At 55.0% G+C, this 19,744-nt stretch overlaps 2 protein-coding genes across 2 annotated transcripts; both read left to right on the top strand.

The window, feature by feature from the left end:
- Nucleotides 1-7,435, top strand: LOC309859788 (uncharacterized protein). Its single transcript, XM_082720896.1, has 6 exons — nt 1-148; nt 2,072-2,206; nt 3,738-3,808; nt 4,273-4,297; nt 6,082-6,155; nt 6,857-7,435. Exons 1-6 carry the CDS (start codon nt 121-123, stop codon nt 7,208-7,210), a joined length of 687 nt encoding a protein of 228 aa, XP_082577022.1. The 5' UTR covers nt 1-120; the 3' UTR covers nt 7,211-7,435.
- Nucleotides 7,436-8,818: 1,383 nt separating this feature from the next.
- LOC309859329 (uncharacterized protein) lies at nt 8,819-17,594 on the top strand (the record flags this gene model as incomplete). Its single annotated transcript, XM_082719982.1, has 7 exons — nt 8,819-8,824; nt 9,067-9,399; nt 9,772-9,796; nt 12,501-12,566; nt 14,304-14,386; nt 14,773-14,849; nt 16,057-17,594. 7 exons carry the CDS (start codon nt 8,819-8,821, stop codon nt 16,187-16,189), a joined length of 723 nt encoding a protein of 240 aa, XP_082576108.1. The 3' UTR covers nt 16,190-17,594.
- Between the last annotated feature and the right edge of the window lie 2,150 nt (nt 17,595-19,744).

Genomic DNA, 19,744 nt, shown 5'->3' with positions numbered 1-19,744 from the left:
AGTTCTGTCATGAGCCATCGCCACGGTGACCTGATGACACGCATCCAACGTTCCATTTCAACTGTCACTCTGTGAGCCGAGCCCCTGGCGGTTGGGTGAACAGGACTAACAGTCCCCACGATGGGGAACCTTAACTGCTGTTGTATAGGTAGGTGCCTATCGATTTTCTCAATTCTATTCTCTGGAGCTGGCTGTCTCCCTTTCACAGAGATCGGCTTCTTCTCTTTGGCTTTTCCTCTCCACCCTCTGATTCCCCCTCCCGGTTGGATGCCTGTGTTTGTTCGTTTGTCTGGGTGATTTCATTGGGATTTCGTGGGGAAGCTGCCTTCCTTAAAGCGCTTCGATGTTCAGAAAACCGTACTCTTTTTGAATGCCCATTTCGGACACAGTCCTACAGGGACAACACACAGGTCACACGCCACACTGCTGTCCCTGCATCAGGAGAATCTTGGTGCGACCCAGGCACCACATTTGAGGGGAACGAATTGCCGGTCTCCTCTTCCCGATGGACATGACAAAATCGGAGAGGAAAGGTCAGAGGTCGAAATGCAGCTGTTCTTAGAAGGAGAGACACTGGAGGATAGCGGGGTGGTCTCATGGGTTGATGTGCAGGGTTTCCCGGGCCGTCTGCTTGATGCCTGGGAGTGCACGGGAAAGGGCTGTGCCACCGGGTGGGTGAACAGAACACACGGCAGCTGCACAGTGGACTGTCTGCTGCTCTCAAAGGTACTGCTGGGCTGGGTTCTCCAGGCCCGGCCTAGGGAGGGAGACAGAAGACTGTCTGCTAAACCTACAGTCTCCAGAGGGGATCAAGAGACCTGAGAGTAGACAGGGGATGCTGGCAAAGAATGAGAGAGCAGGGAGGGACTCACGCCAGCCAGGGTAGCCTCACTTCCATCCAGCCTCCTCAGAGCAGTCCACACGGCAAGAGCGGGCCACTCAGCATCATCCGTCTCCTTCCTGAAACCAACCACTCCCAGCCCACATGGCCACCTACATGTCCGTTTGTACCCATCGACTGCTCCTCGGGACTGGCGAGCTCAAGGCAAGCGAGTTCTCAGCCAGGTCCTATGCGACTGTTGGGAGTTTGAATCAGCTTGGGAGCCAAGCAGAACCCCAGGAGCCTGGGCTTCAACTGGCCTTCAGGACGGCCTTGGGCGACTGGGCTGACCTTGCAGAGAGGTGAGGGAACGTGGCTCAAGCTACCCGTTCCTGGTCCTTCACTAGGGCCCCACTGGGCAGAAACCACCACTTAGTTGATGTCAGGGCCCCAAACACAGAGGTGAGTGAGGACTGAAGCTGGTCTCGTGGCCCTTGCTCTCCCCTACAGACACAGTGGCACAGAGGGATTTGAGACTGTGAGGGCAGCTCTTGGTTCAGGGCTTCAGAACCTTTTAGCAGGGGCCGTGGGTTGGTGTCAGGGGTTCGGGGATCTCCGGCCACAGGGAAACGACGACTTTCCTGTCCCAGATCCATCCTTCATCAGGGTGGCAACTCTGGACGGACCCTTCAGCACCCTATATTTCAGGGCCCTCCACTGTCCTCCACTGTGGCTTCACCCACAGCCAGCTGTCTAGCTGAGTCCCTAGGTGGTCCCTTCCTCAACACCTGCCGAGCGGCTGGGAAGCATCCAGTCCTCCCCTAGGTCCCAGGCACTCCTTGGACTCAATCACTTGGGACACCGTGGTGGCACACTAACGTCTACGCCGGAGGGCAAGGAAACAGGGCACAGAGGGTTCTGGGGAACACTCTCGGGTAGGAGTGGCTGCTCAGTGGATGTGACCGAGGCTATCACGCGTGCTCACGGCGCTCTGTTGCGTGCTTTTCTGTCCTGTCTCTGCTCCATACAAGCCGTTGCCCACGGAACCTGTGGGTGTGGGAGGGGGCGGAATTCAGAGCACAGCACATGGTGACCCCTTCCTAAGTCCCACCTGGAGGGAGGAATGCCTGCTGGGCAGCTGGCGAGTAGGGGCAGGAGACGGATGGACTAGAAGGAAAGGACTTCCAATCCCCCTGTGGGCTCCTGACGACAAGGTGCCGACACTGTTCTCTATTTCTGTGTGTCTCCCAGAAATCTGTGGGGAGTGTCTCCTGGAGGATGTGGAGACGCCCCCACCCACGCCGCCCCCTCCACAATGCCACAGCAAGAAGAGAGTCCGGTTCTCCCTCCACAATGAGGTCTTCACCATTGAGGACCCCGAGGAAGGTACCTTGGGGATTGACTCATTACGTTGATTAGAGACGCATTCTGTCATTCAGTAGCACAGACATAACCGAAGCTTTTAAAACTGCTGAGACACATTGTCCTCTGATTTCACTTGTAGCCATTTCCCTCTATGCCGTCCGTCCATCCCCTTTTAAGTCCACAAGTCACGATGAGATCCTCATTCAAACTGGATCCAAGGGGCACAGGAAAAAAGTGTCTACTAGCTGAAGGGATGGATCTTAGGTCTTTCTGGAACACACAGGTCCCTATAGGTCTCCCCAGGAAACATGGTTCTTAGATGTGTAGGAAGGAAGAGACTATGTTTTTTGCCAGGAACGCTGAACAGAAAAATGGAACAGAATACGACAGGAGGTTTCACGATGTCCCCCCTTCACTTCTGCCCATTAGCCACATCTTACATGGGTGTGCTACGTATCTTCAAAGGAACAGAACGACCTCACCACATTTGGGGAACTCAAGTACCCAGTACATTCCACGTGGTTACCGTTCTACAAATGGGGCCAATGCATTCGGTGATGTCTTCTCATTCTGGAAACAGACAGAAATCTGTGCACTAATGTCTCACACAGTTGGGTTCCCAATAGCCCCAGAGAGGCACTGCCCCCAAATCCATCACGGGAGGAATAACACATTCAGAGGCATCCATACACATCATAGAGTGCAATTCAGGCGTAAGAAGAAACTAAGGTTTCCAATATTTTACGAAACAGATGGAACCTGGAAACTTAACACACATTTTGAAAGCAAGCACACAAGGAAAGACGTACATTACACGATCCCAGGCTTTGAGGACACTCCAGTAGGGACATTCGTAGACCCAGAAAGTGGAAGGGACAGTGGAGGGAGGAAACGGGGAGGGCCGGTCATGTCCTCACAGATACAGAGGTGCCATGAGATAGGATGGCAACGTTTTCCCTGTAGATGGCAGTGCGGTCTACAAAGCATCACGGATGTCAGCAGGGTCACTGAACGGACACGCACTAACAAATATAACCCGTCCCCAGTACTTAGATTCCATCACCGAAAAACCCACTACTCCAAGGCACGATAGAGGAGCGATAGGGTCACACAGCAGAGGTGCAGGGGAGACAGCTGAACAGGCCCCATGACCAGCTGAAGAAGTGGCAAGCTGGCTTGGCTTCACAGTGGGCAGGAGGGCTCAGGGGACTGCGCCCTGAAACCCAGGGTGCCTTGAGTGTTTCCTAGACAGACGCTGAGAGTTCCCACTGATGACATCCCCTCCGTTAGAAAGCCAAGGCCCCATTTCCCTTTTCCATCCTGCTCCCCTCCTCTGTGTTTCTGTGTACACCACTGCGTTCTGCGTACACCACTGTGTACTGCGTCCACCACTTTCTCCACCACTGTTGGCCCACTGGGAAGTCAGGCCTTGCTTGGTCACCCTTCACGTCCATTCCCTCTGGCCCCACATCCATATCCAGCAGACTTAACTCCCGAAGTCATTCCTGAGTAGCGCAACCAATGTCCTGACAGCTCCTCTCTGTTCTCCTAGACCCTGTGGAGGGCCAGTCCAAGGACCTTCCTAGGAGCTGGACAAAAGAAGGTCCCCCAACTCTCCCTGAGGTAAGCTCGCCTCTCTGATTTCTCAGAGACACAAATGGTGCTTCCTTGATTTCTTCCATCAGTGGAGTTTGATGAACATCTGGCACTTTACCTCCCAGGGGAAGGGGGCAGCAGTCTCCCCTCGTGGAGGAATGCTGGGACTGACCTCTTACACACATAGACCCAAAAAGGGTGAGGACACAGGACAGCCTCAGTTACAAACTCCATGGGATCAAACACCTTCTTCAGCAGAAAAGGTTTCTCCTTGAAAGAGAACATTCTGTCTGTTGATCAGAATGGACTTCGGAGATTGAATGATGCTCCAGCATCATTCAAATGGTCCACTTGAACTCAGGTGGGAGGACATGGACTCAACCACCGGACCTCTTCCAATTAACTGCCTGAAGTCCTCCCCAAACCAAAGAGCTGGCCCAACAGGACAGGATGCTGGGATCCTCACTGTATTTCCTTTTCCCCAATCGCAGGTAGACGCTGGGAGCAAGGACAGCTGTACGTATTTAAGACCATCGGGCTCTGGGAGGAAATCTAGAGTACAAAGAAGCCTGCCCCCTGATTCTGGGTTCTAACAAGGAACGGGGGTTGGGGGATACTGACCGAGACTGTCCGGTGAGGCACGGTCACCACATCAAACAGGGCCTGGAAGAACTCGTACATAGGGAAGGGGTGATCTGTGTGCACGTGGGATGAAGGCCCTGTGTGCGTGGGTGTGTGCGTGGGGGTGTGGGTGTGTGTGTCCCCATGCATTATGCTTGTGAACACAATTGTGTGCCTTTACCAGGAGATCTTTCTCACACTTCCACCACAATTACAGTGTCCCTCTTCCAATACACACTCATCACCCTGGCACACTTTACATACTCCTTCCCCTACTCCCCACAGCTTTACCTGGAGGACATTTCCCTCTGATTTCCTGGGGCGGGCATCGTGCGGAGATAAAGGGTCCAAACCCTTGACCTCCTACTTGGAAAGCCATGATTGGAGCTCAGGTTCCAATCTGAAAGTTGCTCTGGCCTACCCACCTCTGTTAGTCCCTCAGCCAGGGCGTCATGATGTACCATGGGTGCTAGCTAGCAAAGGGCCATCAGCATCTGTGCACACAGCCAAATACCTAGATTCTATGATGGTCCCCGACAGGACCCAACATGACACAGTGGCTTCCATGGACACAGAAGCCAGGGCAAGCTTAGAAGCCCACCTTAAAGATTACAGGCTGGTCCCTGGAGTCAAGTGCACAGAGAAAAGCCACATCCTCATGCTCAAGCCCACATGGCTGGAAAGCGTGTGGACCCGTGGAGGACAGAACAGGGCAACATCGGTCATAGCCGGTCTCAGTGTGTACACACGACCGACCAATGGCAGAAAAGCATCACGGAGGGAACTGACTGTACTTGATAAGATTTCCCTAAGCCTCAGGAAGGTTCAAATTCTCTAAGCACACACTCAAACACCACTGGCCAATAGGAAATCAAGGTGAAGCTTGGGTGGAAGCTTTGGACCCACATCCCCGGAGCAAATCTCCTGCAAAGCAGGCCTACAGCCGATCAGCACACACTCCCAGACTCCTCTGTGTAAGCAACTTCCCACTGGTCAGAACACCTGGGAGGGTTCAGACAGCCACTGTCTTCAGGGGAAACACACACACACACACACACACACACACATGGGACAGCTCAAGAACAGTGGAAGGAATCTATCACACTCATCGACGGTGCCGGCTGTTTATGGAAGCTACGATGTCCGTGCTCTCAAGTGTTGCACATGGCATTTTCTGAAGACAAAGGATGAGTGAAGCAAACTACTAGGCTCCTTTCCTGAGGGTTGAATGCAGCCTGGCAAGCAAGGCTGCTTTTTATGCTGTGCAAGATCTTACACAGACGTGATGCATATAGTCGCAGCAGGTGGGGATCTTGGGCCCAGAGCTGATGTCCAAAGCAGCAGCGTGGGACACCTTAGTGGCACGTCAGTCAGGAGAGGTTATGGGACTCGGTCTTCACACAGAAGCCAGGTTAGGCTTCCCATGTCCTGGACTGGCTATTTGGCTTTGATCGGGCTCACCTTAGCTAGAAAGACAAGAACCCTCTTCGCGTTTCCTCCCTGCTCCTCTCCCGTCCCTTCCCCTCTGCACCAGGACAAGGCCTGGCAGCAGTGCGGCCTGTTCCTCCTAGGAGCCCCCACACGTGCACACACCCCTCCTGTCCTCATCCATCCAAACTCCCTGCCTACTTCCTGAGCAGCCTCACCAGTGTCCTCATGGTGCCTCTGTATCCTCCTAGCTCTCCACGATGACCTGATGGAAGAGCTACTACCCACTTTGAGGGCCGAGGAGGAAACTCTGACTCTCCCTCAGGTAAACTCATTGTTCCTCAAGATTTTGTTTATGTGAAAGACAGAAAGACAGAGAAGGGGAGAGAGAGACAGATAGACAGAGAGTGCACGAGAGCGCAAGCAGGGGGAGTAGCAGAGGGAGAGGAAGAAGCAGGCTCCCCTTTCGAGCAGGGTGCCCAATGTGGGCCTCCATCCCAGGACCCTAGGATCAGGTCCTGAGCTGAAGGCAGAAGCTTCAATGTCTGAGCCGCTCAGTCACCTCTCTAAAGTCATTTTGTGCTTCTGAGGGACAGCCAGTGTTTGATTTCTCTTTCCATGAAAGTGTCTGAGCATGGACATGCCAGAGGGAAGAGACCATGTCCTTGGTGCTGAGAGCCTGCCGTGAGTTTATACCATTAACGGACAGCAGATTGAGACGGGCACCACCATTGCTTAGGCAATGGATGGTCGTGAGCATTTCCCACCAGGTCGTTCTGTCTATGGGAAATGGCTTTGGAATGAGTTGCTGACGAAAATGGATGGGGGAATTTTGACATAACATGCTGGAGCCAAGGACAAGGGGGTCATTTTCGGGAGGTCATTTCCTCCTCCTCTGGATCATAGACTCAATGACCGCATCCCATCTAGCTTGCTTACGACACACACCAAGGGCACAGAGATGTGTGCACACGGTGTGCACAGGGTGCGGGGATCCTCACTGGGTTTCCCTTTCTCCAACTGCAGGAGGCGGCGACTGGATACACCCCATATGCTTATACCCCCATCATTCCCCTTAGGGGGACAGATCTAACTCAACAAGGTAGGGTTTTCTCTCCTCCTTTGGTCTGGAGAGCTTCCCCCCTTCTGAGTTCCTCCCGGGAACAGAGGCTGGGGCGGACTGAACAAATGGAGTGTCCTGCAGAAACCCAGGACCCTGTGCTACAGTCCCTGCAAACCAGTAGGTCATTCGGGCGGTGTGCTTGGTGCGTCGGAGGGTTGGGGCTCGCTTTCGCGTGGGTCGATGCGACGGGACCGGGCATGTGGGTGTGTGGACTGCGTGCGTTTCACCAGAAGACATCTCCCACTGAATGGACTTGAGGGCACGGGTCAAAGTTTCAAAGCCAAACCTCCTTCATTCCTGCTGCACACACCCCGCTAGGACACCACATTCCTCGCTGACCACAGCTCCACCTGGAGGGTTGCTCAGGATTCCGTCTCCTCAGACAGGGACGGGGAGAAAGGAAGGGGCCCACATCTGTCCTAGCTCGGGACGTTTCTCAGACAGGGTCAAAACACAAAGAAATCAGAAGCTACTTTAGTCGACCCAAACATCACCACCAGCCTTACAAAAATGCTCCCATCTTGAATGCACATAGAGGGAAGGCTCACTGGGAAATGGCAATGGCCAGGAAAGCTTCATCATTAGCTCGGGGCCCGATCCGACTTCCTGACAATCTGCTACATGGCCAGGTTAGAGAGTGCCCCTCTCGCCTGGCCTCCGCTCTCTCGTGAACTTGCCGGATCCTGACTGGGGGAGCTGGGTCCTGGGAAACTGGGTCCCGCGGACTCCAAGGACACATCCACATGCCACAGGAAAGGAAAGACTGGGAAGAATCAGCACTTTGCGGATGGGGACTCTGTTGGAATGGTCAGATGTCAGTACATAGAAATCCTGGGTCTTTGGTTTTCCTGACCCTGCATGACTCAGGGACAAATAGAAACCTATAGGGTACTTGTGCTTGCATTGCATGCAACCCTGCCACACAGTGTTCTTCTGCAGAAATACAATCTCCTAGAAGAGGCGAGAGGTAGGTGGGAACAGCCAAGAAACGATCTTGACCATGACCATGACACAGGCGCTGGTTGGAGGAACTTGCCTGTCAGTACGGAATGTGTCTCTTAGTGTTTCCCTTTCTGCTTGAAGAGGTCACCCTGATTCCACTCCCTGTAGCTCAAGTTCAGAGTCAATATTTCTCCCTCCATTCCTGCTCCTTGCCCTGACCTCTCTCGATGCAGCAGCAGCTTGCTCAGTCCATACCAACACCATACACTCCCGGGCACGCCCACCCCAAGCGAAACTCCCTGAGCTCTTCCTGCCGAGCTGGACTGACCATTCTGTGGATCTCTCCCTAGCTTGGCTGGATGGACAGGCGGGTGAGCGTTCAACAGGAAAGAATGAGAAAGACGCCCCATTTTACACCAGAGTGGTACGTTGGCCTTTCTTTGGGGGAGACACAAAACTCTTCTGGCTTTTTAAATCAAGGTCACATAAAAAAATTCTCAGCATGCACCATTGACAGGGTAGGGAGAAGTTTGAGAGAGAATCTGTTACCAAATGCTACCTAACCCCGAAGGCATTGCAGGGGGGCTGGGACCACCACAGCAGGGGGGCTGGGACCACCACAGCAGGATCACCTACCATCTGGAGGGCAGGGAGCTTTGGTACGGGTAGCAGCTATTCCTCCTTACCACCTATTTTGTCCAGTGGGACCTGGAACGTGGGACCTCTAGGAAGACTGGGCGCATCTGCGGAGGACTCATTTTGCTCTCGTCACACTTTGGGGCTCACAGGCCTCTAGCACACTTCCGCATTGGGCTTCCTCCCATCCCCCAGGGAACAAAAGAGCCATGCAAACGGGACAAAGCCTGATTTGATGTTCATACTGTTTTCTTTTCTGAAATCACAGGTGTCCCTGCTGGAAGAGGATGGCGGTAAGTATTCTGTACTCTAGAGTCACTCACTTGTTTGCAACAACCTGGAAAAGGGCAAAGGTTGGGGCTTCCTCACAGGCTCCACCACGAGAACCACCCTGATTCCAGGTCCGGCGGGACTGAGAGGAAGGGTCGGAGTAACAGAAAGGGATTTTCTGGGGAAAGACCCGTGGCCTCATGGCCCTGTCCCCAGAAACTACTGCGCTGCTCTTAGGTGGTGCAGGTTTGGGGGCAGGCAGTAGGTGTGCCTTGGAGATGGACTATTTCACAGCCAACCTAGGCCCTGTAGCTCCAACAGGAGCCAGAGTTTCTATTCACATCCCTGCTCCTCTCCAGGACCTTTCATCCTCCATCCAGGAAGGGCCCACTGCAGCTCAGTCCATACTGATGAGCTCCCCACTTCCACACACTTGTCCACACGTGCACGCCAAGCAAAGCTCCCCGAGCGATTCCCGAAGAGTCCCATCGGGGTCCCGACACTCTCTGTGTGTATCCACCTAGATCCCCTCGATAGTCTGTTCGATGACCTTGACGTGGACAGCACAGAAGGAGAGGTCCCATTTTTCACCGAGGTGGTAAGTTAGCCTTCCTTCAGGTGAGGTACAGCATCCCTTGATTCTCTGATACTCGCAATCAGATCCAAACACCTCAGCACGTACAATGTCCTTGGTGGGGAGATTATTGAGGGAGCGACTCTTAGCCAGGGACACCCCATTTCAAAGACCCTGAAGGAAACAGCAGGTTCGGTTACAGTCCACAGGGTCCTTAGCTTTTTCACGGGTGCTACTGACACCGCCATGCCACCAATGGACCCAGGGCATGCGACCTCTAGGTGGATTCCATATCACTGCCCATAACCCTGCCCATCACCAAGAGACCAAAAGAGCTGTGCACACAGGACGAGGCAGGACTTGATGTTCATCATGTTTTCTTTTCTGAAATCACAGGTGGCCCTGCTGGAAAGGGAGCATGGTAAGTATGCTGTCCTCAAGAGTCACTCATTGCTTTTGAGCAACCTGGACAATGGGCAAGGTAGGGCCTCCTTGCAGGCTCCATCTTGAGAGCTACCCAGAATCCAGATCCTGTTGCAACGAGACTAAGGGTCATGTTCCGGACCGAGACCCGAGGCCTCGTGACCCTGGCCCTGGAAGCTACCGTGCTGCTCTTAGGTGCTGTAGGATCGGGTGCTGAGCACAAGGTCTGTTTCCATGGGAATCCATGTGCTGTGATTCGCAGGGTTGGTGTGTGTGTGTGTCAGGTGGATGAATGCTGTGCTCTCGAACGTGTCTGGTCCCCTCAAAATGGCGATTAACGGTGTCCGCGTTCTCAGAGATGTTGCCCATCACTGTCACATCATGAACGTCCATTCATGGGAAAACTCTTCAACACCTACAATTGAAAGAGGTGTTCTTTCCTTGCAAATACACATCATTTCCCACAGAAAACAAATCCCGTCGCTAACTAGGAAGGGCTAGACTGTGCCCCAAAGACACAAGTGTGTCTTTTCCAATCCCTGTTACTGAGTCAGTGTCCATGGGCTCTCCTGCCAAGCTAGGTCTCGGGCAAGAATGGTCACAGCACCTCCCTCTTGACACTGCACTCACACACACATATCTCTGCATTAGAGGCCCCACGATGCGTCTTCCCAACCTCATCGGAAACACTGAGTGCGGGGACACACTTCCTCCCTTCTGCAGGTGGCTTCCGGGGCAGCCGCGTACAACAGCCCGTTCGGGGATGACCCGCACAAAGGGGTAGTGGCCAGGGAACAGATGGGGCCAATTCACTCCGTGTTTCTCCATGGAGATCTACCATTTCCCTGCAGATACTGTGTCTAAGAATGCAACTGGCCTTCTCCCAGGGAAATCCCACACCCACCACTGGTCCTTGCTGGGGATCTTGGAGGAGGGTCCAAAAGGTGTCCTATCCAAGGGGGAATGAGGTGGTCTTCAGGGACTGCGCATCACTGGGGGCACCTGGGCCCCCTCCATGCAGGAACAAAGGGTGCTCTGTGCATCGCAAGGTGGCCAAAGAGAACCTCAAACCTCAACAGGGGTGACAGGACAATCATCACCCATTTCGCTGGCCATCTGTCCATGCAAGAGGGCCTTGTTAGATTCGGAAGGTTTGGGCCAAGAGACAACTCAAGGGAGTTCAGTGCCTGGGAATGGAAACAGAGCCAAATCAGGGTTTCAGGGTTCTTTGGCAGACAACAAGACTTTCTCTCATGAGAAACATGTATTGGAACAGAATCTGATTTTCCAACATCTCTTTTTCTCACTCGCATGCGCGGAATCCACGGGAGTACCTTTCGCTGCTCTCCGAGGACACTCAACGGGCTTTTCCAGGGTAGTTGCACCAGTCTGCATTCCATGAATTGCATACAAAGTCTCTAATTTTCTGCCTCCTTCCAACATGGGTCCTGGGTTTGGATTCCTGGTTTGGGTCCTCGCCACCCTAACTGACAATGCCACAGCTCAGCATCCTTTGGATTCACATTGCCCTCACAATGCCTTACGTTGAGCATCTTTTCGTACGATGTCTGTCTGATTGGCCGAGTCATTAGTTCCCTTTGCAGCACAGACTACTCCAGTCTTTTTCTCGATTCTTTCATTTGGTGAAATCCCGGTCTTCTTTTGTTTGGTTGGTTTTCTTTGTTGTTCTTACTTTTTGTCAGTGAACACACCTTTTCTGAAATAAGGATTGCCAAGGGTGTCTCCAATCTGTGGGCTGCCTTTTCACTCTGTTCACTGTTTCAGAAGAGGATGCTTTTCCTGGGCGGTCCTCTTGGGAAGCATCGTGATGCCAACATGAGCACATTTCCTGGGCATTTCTCTTCCGCTCCCAGGTGCCCCTGCCTATTTGTATGCCAGCACCCTCCTGTTGGCTCGGGGAAGTCATCCAAGGTATTGGAAGGTCAGCTTCTAGAGACCCACCACCGACTTCTTCATATTCAGAAACGTCGTGGTTCGCTGTGTTCCTTTATGGTTCCCTTATCTATTCTAACAGCTCCTCTGTCCTGAGAGCATCACATTGTATGCTTTAGATCAGTGCTGCACGGAATCCGTTCCCCATTTATTCTAGGAACTGGGGCTTCACCTTAATCTCTTCGGGTCCAAAGACCTCCAGCAGCGCCTGGTGGGTGTGTGTGAGCCCGGGAACGTCTTCCCTTGATCAACGTCCCTGTCAGGCCAGCCACTGATGCCCGAGCAATACGCAGGAGAGCAGGCCTCCTCTCTCGCTCCTGGTTGGTGTCTAGTGCTGAGTGATCCAGGAGAGAGTCTGTCTAGCATCCATCATACACAGTCATTTATTATCTCAGCGCAGTACACGGAAATCATCAAGGGAACGAAAATGTCCAGTTGCTCACTCCCACTAGCCACACGTCAAGAGTCCCATAACGACTGGAGTTTCTGATGGTTGCGCTGGGAGGGGACAGCGGTCATGGGCATGCAGAACTGACACTGAGGTGACTGCTGCAGCGTCCTGGTCTCATTAGAAGGCATGAAACTCCAATCCCTGTCTCCTCCAAGGGCTCCGGCTCCGCCAGCCCCGTGAACCTCTGAGAGCACTGCAGAAGGGTCAGGCAGATGCTGCACGGCCCAGAGACATCTCAACGCACCTGGGATGAAGGGGTGAGGCGGTTTCTCTCCTAACGGCATTGCTCCTCTTTCAGTTCTTGCAGATCTACTGATAGAGAGCATCGAGGACTACTCCTTCAGTGAGGACGAAGTCTCTTCAGGTAGGGAATGGCACCGAGGAGGGGAACACTGGGACAGGGCTCCCGGGAACATGGGGTTGCCCCTGCCGCTCTGGAGAAGGAAGAAGGTGGGTCAAAAACCACCAAGGAAAGCAATGCTCTGTCACAGGCATGATTTGCTCATGTCACGGTCTCAGGATGAAAAGAACAGACGAGGTGTCCACGGGCTTTTAGGGTAGGCTGGGTTTGTCATCACCACTCGACTCCTTGCGCGGCTCCTTGAAGGATCTTTCCCATCAAAGCTGCTCGTGCCTCCCTTGGCCACTGCCACACGTCAAAGCTTGGTGGAGCAAAGCTCTTTGCTCATGGCCTATCGGGAATGGTGCACAAGAGATTCTGCATCATTCTTGGCACGGGCCCAGACCTGGTCATGCTCAGGACTTGGCGGCCCGAACCGCACTCTCCTGGGCAAGAGACACTACGCGACACTCCGTTCTGGTCTGAGCCAGGAGGTGTAAGACAGGTCTAAATTCTCTCCCTCATAACCTCCACTACCAAACCATCCTGGTTCTCTCCAAGCTGCTGTACTTCAAGGGGACGCCCAGAGCTGCAGAAGGGAAAGTGTACTTCTCCTGGGTTCACTACACAGGCTCCCGTAAATCGGAGCTTCTGCCAGCCTTCACACCCCAGCAGAGTCTGACCTGGGGACGTGTTCCCAAGGGTGGGATGCCCCTATGCAGCTGCCCTGGAGAACCCCTGTCGTGGGCCACGGTCCCCTGGGCCTGTGTGATGGGGCTGATGGACCTGCTTCACACACTTGCTGCCCCGGGTCCACTCTACCTCTCACTAGCTGGCCTCGAAGCATAGCACAGAGCCTCTTGGGAGCAGGGCCAGGGAGTCATGGTTCCTCTCACAAACCCACCTCGCTGGCCCACAGCCCTGGCCATGCTCCCCACTCCCTAGGCATGCCCAAATGGCAAACATTCCTCAGGCCTGCCCAGGGCCCTACATACACCCCGACCCCGTCCATTCCTGGCAAGCCTCAGCAGGAGCACTGGCAGGAATCCTGTGTTTCAGTAACCACACCGCTGGACGTTTTCCAGCCCTGAACAGCTGAGGGTGCCTGCACAATTTCCCATGCTCCTGTCTCCTGTCTCTGTAACACTTAGGGAAACAGAGGGCGTTGCGTTCCCTGAAACACGTCCCTGGGAAGGTCATCCCAGTCCCTGGGCAGACATGGGCTGTGGGGTCGTGGTGGGCCATCTCTCCCGGCACTTCCCCAGCAATCCCAGACCCATGACAGCTGCTCCCAGCACAGACGGATCGGGGGATTGATTCCAGGGGACCCAGGATATCTCCTCTCTTTCCTTGGTGGCCACCTCCTGGACAACAATAGGACTGGTGGAGCTTGGCAGGGGGAAGGACATGGAGCATCTCTAGGGGAGGAGGTGGAGGAGGAGGAGGAGGACGAAGTAGAGCAGGGAAGGACAGGAAAAAGGACAGAGGAAAACAACGTCCCGCAGAGGCAGTCTTAGGGACAGTGACAGCATCCAGGGGGGAAAGGATCACACAGCCAGGATTCCGGGTCTTGGAGAGAATCGGAGGTGGGAAGAGCAGGTGGGCAACCAGAGACCCCCCTGTACCCTGCGGAGATCAAACGACCAAGGCCAGGGAGGACTCGGAGCTAGGGACGCACCCCACTGAGGGCAGAGCCCAGCATCCCCAGAGCAGCAGGCCGTGGGTCGTCACCTGCACTAACTCCCCTTTGTTCTCTCTCAGGGCCAACCCCAGCACCCTCGCTGCTCCCTAACCCGAAGGATTCCACAGAAGGCGATTCCGATGGAAGGAGCCACCCTGCGCCTGTAATTCACTTCCACCTCCATCTCTTGGGCTTCCTCTCTCCTCTGTCCCTAAGTGCCTCCGCCCAGCTCTTCCCCTTTCCCTGCTTTGACGACGCCAACTCCGGAGGCCCTCGTCTCTGACAGGCACTCGGGCTCTGCATGGGAACTGCTGCATGAAATCCCTGGGAAGCCCTCCTCACCCCTTTCCTACCATCACCCTGACCCCTCACCGCGGACTCTGGGAAGCAGCCCCGGACAGCAGAGCAGGGAGGAGGGCTGGGAATCGGCAGGGCACGGATCACCCGGCTGGAGAGGCCTCGGGAAGGGAGGCTGGGCCTGGGTGTCCCCACTTGGTTCTCTGATGCCGGGGAGTCTGTGCTCATGCCCACTTCTGCTCTTGCTCTTAGCTCTCAAGAAACTTTCCTTCAGTGGACTTGGCGCAAACGACAAGGGAAGCAGAAGAAGAGGAGGACTCGGGAACGGGGTGAGTCGGGCAGGAAAAGGGGCCGGTGAACATGGATACACCTTTTCTATCATTGCCCCGTCCCTGTTGTGGGTACCTCAGCAAACAGCACAAAACCCGGGGTGCTGCCCTAGCCTCTGACCACAAAGAGGAGAGGAGAGGAAGATCCCAGTCCCTGCAGGCACTAGGAAGTCCTGAGAACATCCCACGGGGAACCTCCACCTGATCCCTGCAACTCCCTGTGGTGGTTGGGCGCTGTCGTCCAGGAGCTGCTGATCTTGGAGGAAGGGCCCTGGCTGCCTGGAGGGACTGGACCCCAGGCAGCCTAGGCACAGTGACCTTCTGGCAAAGGGCTCCACACCCCCCATTGAGCCCCTCCCTCTGCATGACCCAAACCTTGTCCTCCCACCCTGCAAAAGCCAGCAGACGGCTTGCTCCCGGACGACACTAGTCGCGAAGAGACAGTGGTGAGGTGGCCTCATCTCCCACTTCAGGCACGTGAGAAATGAGCAAACAAGACAGGCCCCCGGGCTCACAGGAGCAGGACAGCTCACCCCTCCCAGCGCTGCATCCCTGTGGGCGGGGAGTCAGGCCCGGTCTCCAGCTGAGTCATGTCCGCCGGCGACTCCCATACAATCTAACCAACACCTCCAGTCCCCTGAGCCTCCAAGATGCCTCGTGGGAGGTAGTGGGTCCCCTCATGGCACACTTTGCTTTGTGAGTTTCATACTCTAGAGACTCACCTCGATCCCTCAGTCGGCAGGGGAGACCCACCAGGGAAAGGCCACCCTGCCTACTCCCACCTTGCCCAACACCTGCCCACAGCCCGTGGACTGTGTGAACTCACTTCCCATGGGGGTCGGGAGCATGTCGTCTCTGCCACGCCACCTGCAACACTCATGTGGGCAAAGGCTCCCCCCACAGAGAAGGGCACGTCCAGGGCTCTCAGAGAGGCTGGGGAAGGGACAGCCCAGCAGGAGGAGGACCCCGCCGTCATGGAGGAGGACGCTCAGGGAAGGGGCCTGAGGGACCCTGGCAGTGTAGCCTTCATTCAGCTCCAGGGGGCCCACGGGAAATTCCCCTTTCTTCAGGTCATGCATGGGTCTTGCAGGAAAACCTCTACCTCAACACCTCAGAAAACACGTCCCACAAAACCCCACAGGCCTCTGGTAAGGCCCAGGCCACACGCCACTCGCTATCTCACACCACTCTACCCTTGTCTCCACAGCTGCACCAAAGGACAGTGTGCCCACCACCCCAAGGCACCAGAGGCTCCTGGGGTGCTCCGACAAAGGAAGCGAGGCGGGCCCTGGGGCCTCACTTGCTGCTCCGATTTGGGCCCGGAGGAGGATTCGGCGTGAACGTACAGGGAAACACGCCTGCAGGAACGGCTCTCTTACGCCTGACCTCCGTAGGCCAAAGAGAAGACTTCTGGGCAGCCCACCAGAGGACGGCACTGGAGCCCCGAGGACAAGACGAGAGGACCCTCTGAGTCGGCCGCCACACCCAGAGTTGGCTGCCCGGGCCCTGCCGATGACGGACACTTGGAACACGAGGCAACCACCTGGGCCCACAACAGTCCATTGTGTGGGGAGAGTGGGCCACCTGGGACTGGGCGGGACAGCAGCCTTCCCGTTGTCTCCCCTGTCTGCTGCAGGGGCTGCTCCTCCTCCCGCTGTCCCCTGCAGTCCCCGACAACCCTGCAGGGCATGACACATGCAGGACAAAGCGGCACTGCCAGGGCCCCTTGACCACCCTGGGATCGACTCGAGGGGCAGCAGCCCTACCCCTGCTGGATTCCCCGAGGGTGCCGCACCCGAACCGCCCCCGTCACTTCGACGCACAGGACCGTGACCAATGCTGGGCTCAACACTGGCAGCAGCCCCACAAAACGGGCCCCGCTCAGCCTGTGTGTTTGGCAGCAGCAAGAGGTTTAGGGAGGAGAGGCTCTCCCCTGCACTCAGCGGCCTCTTCCTTTTACAACTCAGACAGCAGAGGCCTCCCCCAGCTGGGCCTCTGCCACCTGACCAGGAAGGACCCACGCGGAGGGACAGCTCTACGCCCCTATTCAGCAGGAAGAAGCTACAGAAGATGAGACCGTCCTCCTTCAACAACCTTAACCACGCAAGGCTCCGCCCTGGTCAGGGGCACACGAGGAGGGAGGGGAAGGCTAGCTGAGCGCCAAGCAGGAGCTGGCACGCCACACCGCCCCCCAACCTGTGATACGGGGGACATCCCTCAGGCGCTCTGACTGCCCTCAAGCTGAGGAAAGGAAAAAACAGATTCTCCACAGATGGAGATCAAAACCCGGCAAGACCGGAGTCTCCCTCGGTTTGTAAAAGTCCTCCTGATTCTGCAGGAAGAGGCCTGCTTAACGAGAGCCTAGCGACCTGCCAGAGGCCCGGATCTCCGTTTCCTGAAGCCCTGACATCTCCCTCCCCTCCACGACACTGAGGGAGGCTGAGGCCGAAGGAAATGTCCGTAGGACAGAGTTTCTTTTCAAACGTGCAGTCCCTGGGATGGACCTGTGAGAGGAGGAAGGTAACATTCCTCCAGGAAGCTCTGCACCATCTTTCAACTCATGCCTTCCTAGCAGGAAAAACCACCTTCCCTTCACAAGAGCAAAGCCAACTGTATCCTCAATGTCCTCTGCCCTCCTGCCACATTCTTGCAAAACCTCCCTTTTGCTTGACCTCCTCCAATGCCATCCCAGAAAGTCAGCCTCCTGTCACGACCCCAGCAAGCAGCCCTTTCTACCCAAGGGTCGTATCCCTGTTCTTTAATAAAAACTGCCTCCTGCCAGCAGAGCCGTCTCAAGACTTCTTTCTTGACCATCGGCCTTGAATGCTAACCTCTTTCCTACATCAGTCCTGTCTCCTGTAGGGCTCCTGTGGAAACAACCCTGCAACACGAACCCATTTCTGTCAACCCTTCCGACTCCATCCACCTCACCCACTGCACATTCTGTGTCCTCCGAGGACTGGACCCTTCTGTGATTCTTGCACTCAAACCCTCACATGGCCCCTCTTTCGGTCCTCGACGTGGTTGACGTTGCCCTTCTGAAACTCCCCAGCCTCCCATCCTCATTTTCTTTGTCTCGCAGGTTTATCTGGTCCATAGGTTCTCATCACCAACACGCTACAACCGGTTTCTGCTCCTGAGTAGAGGACTCCATTCCTTTCCTTTCTCATCAAGCTCAAATCTTAACTCTCAGATGTTTGTCTCACAACTTTCAAAATTCTTCTTTCCCCTAATGCCTCTCTACCAGTTTCTCTTCTTCCTTTTTCAAGCCGCCCTCCCTCCCTCCCTCCCTCCCTCCCTTCCTTCCCTACATGATCTTTTAATTCTTTGTATTCTTTCCTCCCTCCCCCTCTTTCATTTTCTCCTTCTGTTCTGTTAGTACCCACAAAGCACTCCAGTACTTTTTCACCAAGTGTTCCGGGACTCACTCTTTGTGTACAAGACCCAGGAGCTCATGGCAATTCGTTCCCTATTATAAAGGATGAAGGGAGACCCACACGGGGGCAGCTCAAAGGTCTGCTTCTCTGCAAGTCAACGGGAAGCTTCAGGGTCATGAACCCTGGCCTTCCACACTAGAGCTAGACACGGGCTACGCTAAGCATTCCCCACAATCCCCTGTCATCCAAGACCCTGAGCATACGGGCTGTCCCACCAGAGACCTGAAGAGTTTCATTTCTCAGCTGAAATGGGCCTCGAGCCAAGCTGCCGCCCGAGTGTCTGGAAAAGTCACTGGCTTCAGCACGACTCACGGGTATATAGTCTTTGAAACGGAAACATCAAAAATTTAATCAGCAGTTGACGTGGTATGAGGCTACCATGTAGAAAGATCTATCAATTCCGAAAAGGAACAAGGCACGCGACTACAAGTGGCTTGCAGGGGTAGACGCAGCGACCGTTCCTGAAGGGAGGGGCTAGAACGCGTTCCTTGAGTCAGGGAAAGGGAAAAACTTGAGTGAGCGATCCTGCCACAGCCCCTCGTGCTCTGGCCATTAGCACAAAGTTCACACTGCACAGGAACCCGGGCAATGCTGGAGCACAGCACGGAGAGGTCTCACGTGCCTCACCTCACTCCCGGTGTGCTGTGTCCTGGGAAGACAAGCCTTGTATTCGCTGACAATGTGGAAGAGCCTTCAGCCATGGGTCCCTGGTGCCAGGGACATCAGAGCTCGTTCACCCTCGATCGCAGCACACCCATCTCCCCAGTGTGGGAGAGCCTTTAGTCGGGGCTCTAACCTCGGGAGACACGAGAGAACTCACCCTTCCGGGGAACGGAGAAGTGATACACATGGGGGGAACAACTCCAGGGCAGTGCTCAGCTCTGTACACAGTAAGACCACTGGAGACGCACCTCAGCGATGGAAAGAAGGTGGGGGACCCTTGTTTCAGAGAGCTCTGCTCTTCTTCATGTCCAGGACCTCACACGGGGTAGAAGCCATGTGCTGGGATTGCTGCACAAGAGCTCACAGCAACATACATCTCTTTGAGGCCATGGGCACATTCCCACAGACAGAAACCAACTGAATTTCATCTTCAGGGAAAAGCATTTAGGCCAGCCACACCCTTAGCCAGTATCTGAGGATCCACATTGGCGGCAACCCCGACAAATGCGGTCAACGTGGAAGAGCCATTCAATACAGGTCTCACATTTGGAGACACCAGACAACTCAGAGCAGAGAAACCCGTGTCTGTCATCACTGGGGCCCCACCTGTACCCAGAGCGCCCACCTTGCTCACCGCCACAGAAATCACACAGTACAAACCCTTGTCTCCCGTCACTGAGGCAGAGCCTTCAGCCAGAAGTGGGCCCTTTCCCAACACCAGAGAACTCACACAGGGAGAGCCACTAGCCCGGTATCCTGGTGGGAGAAGCTTCAGGTGGGGCTCAGGCCTGAGGC

This window comes from Mustela nivalis (assembly GCF_964662115.1).
Source record: "Mustela nivalis genome assembly, chromosome: 2".
Lineage (NCBI taxonomy): Eukaryota > Metazoa > Chordata > Mammalia > Carnivora > Mustelidae > Mustela > Mustela nivalis.
The sequence above is the reverse complement of the archived record's forward strand: the minus strand, read 5'-3'. Positions and strand labels throughout refer to the sequence as shown.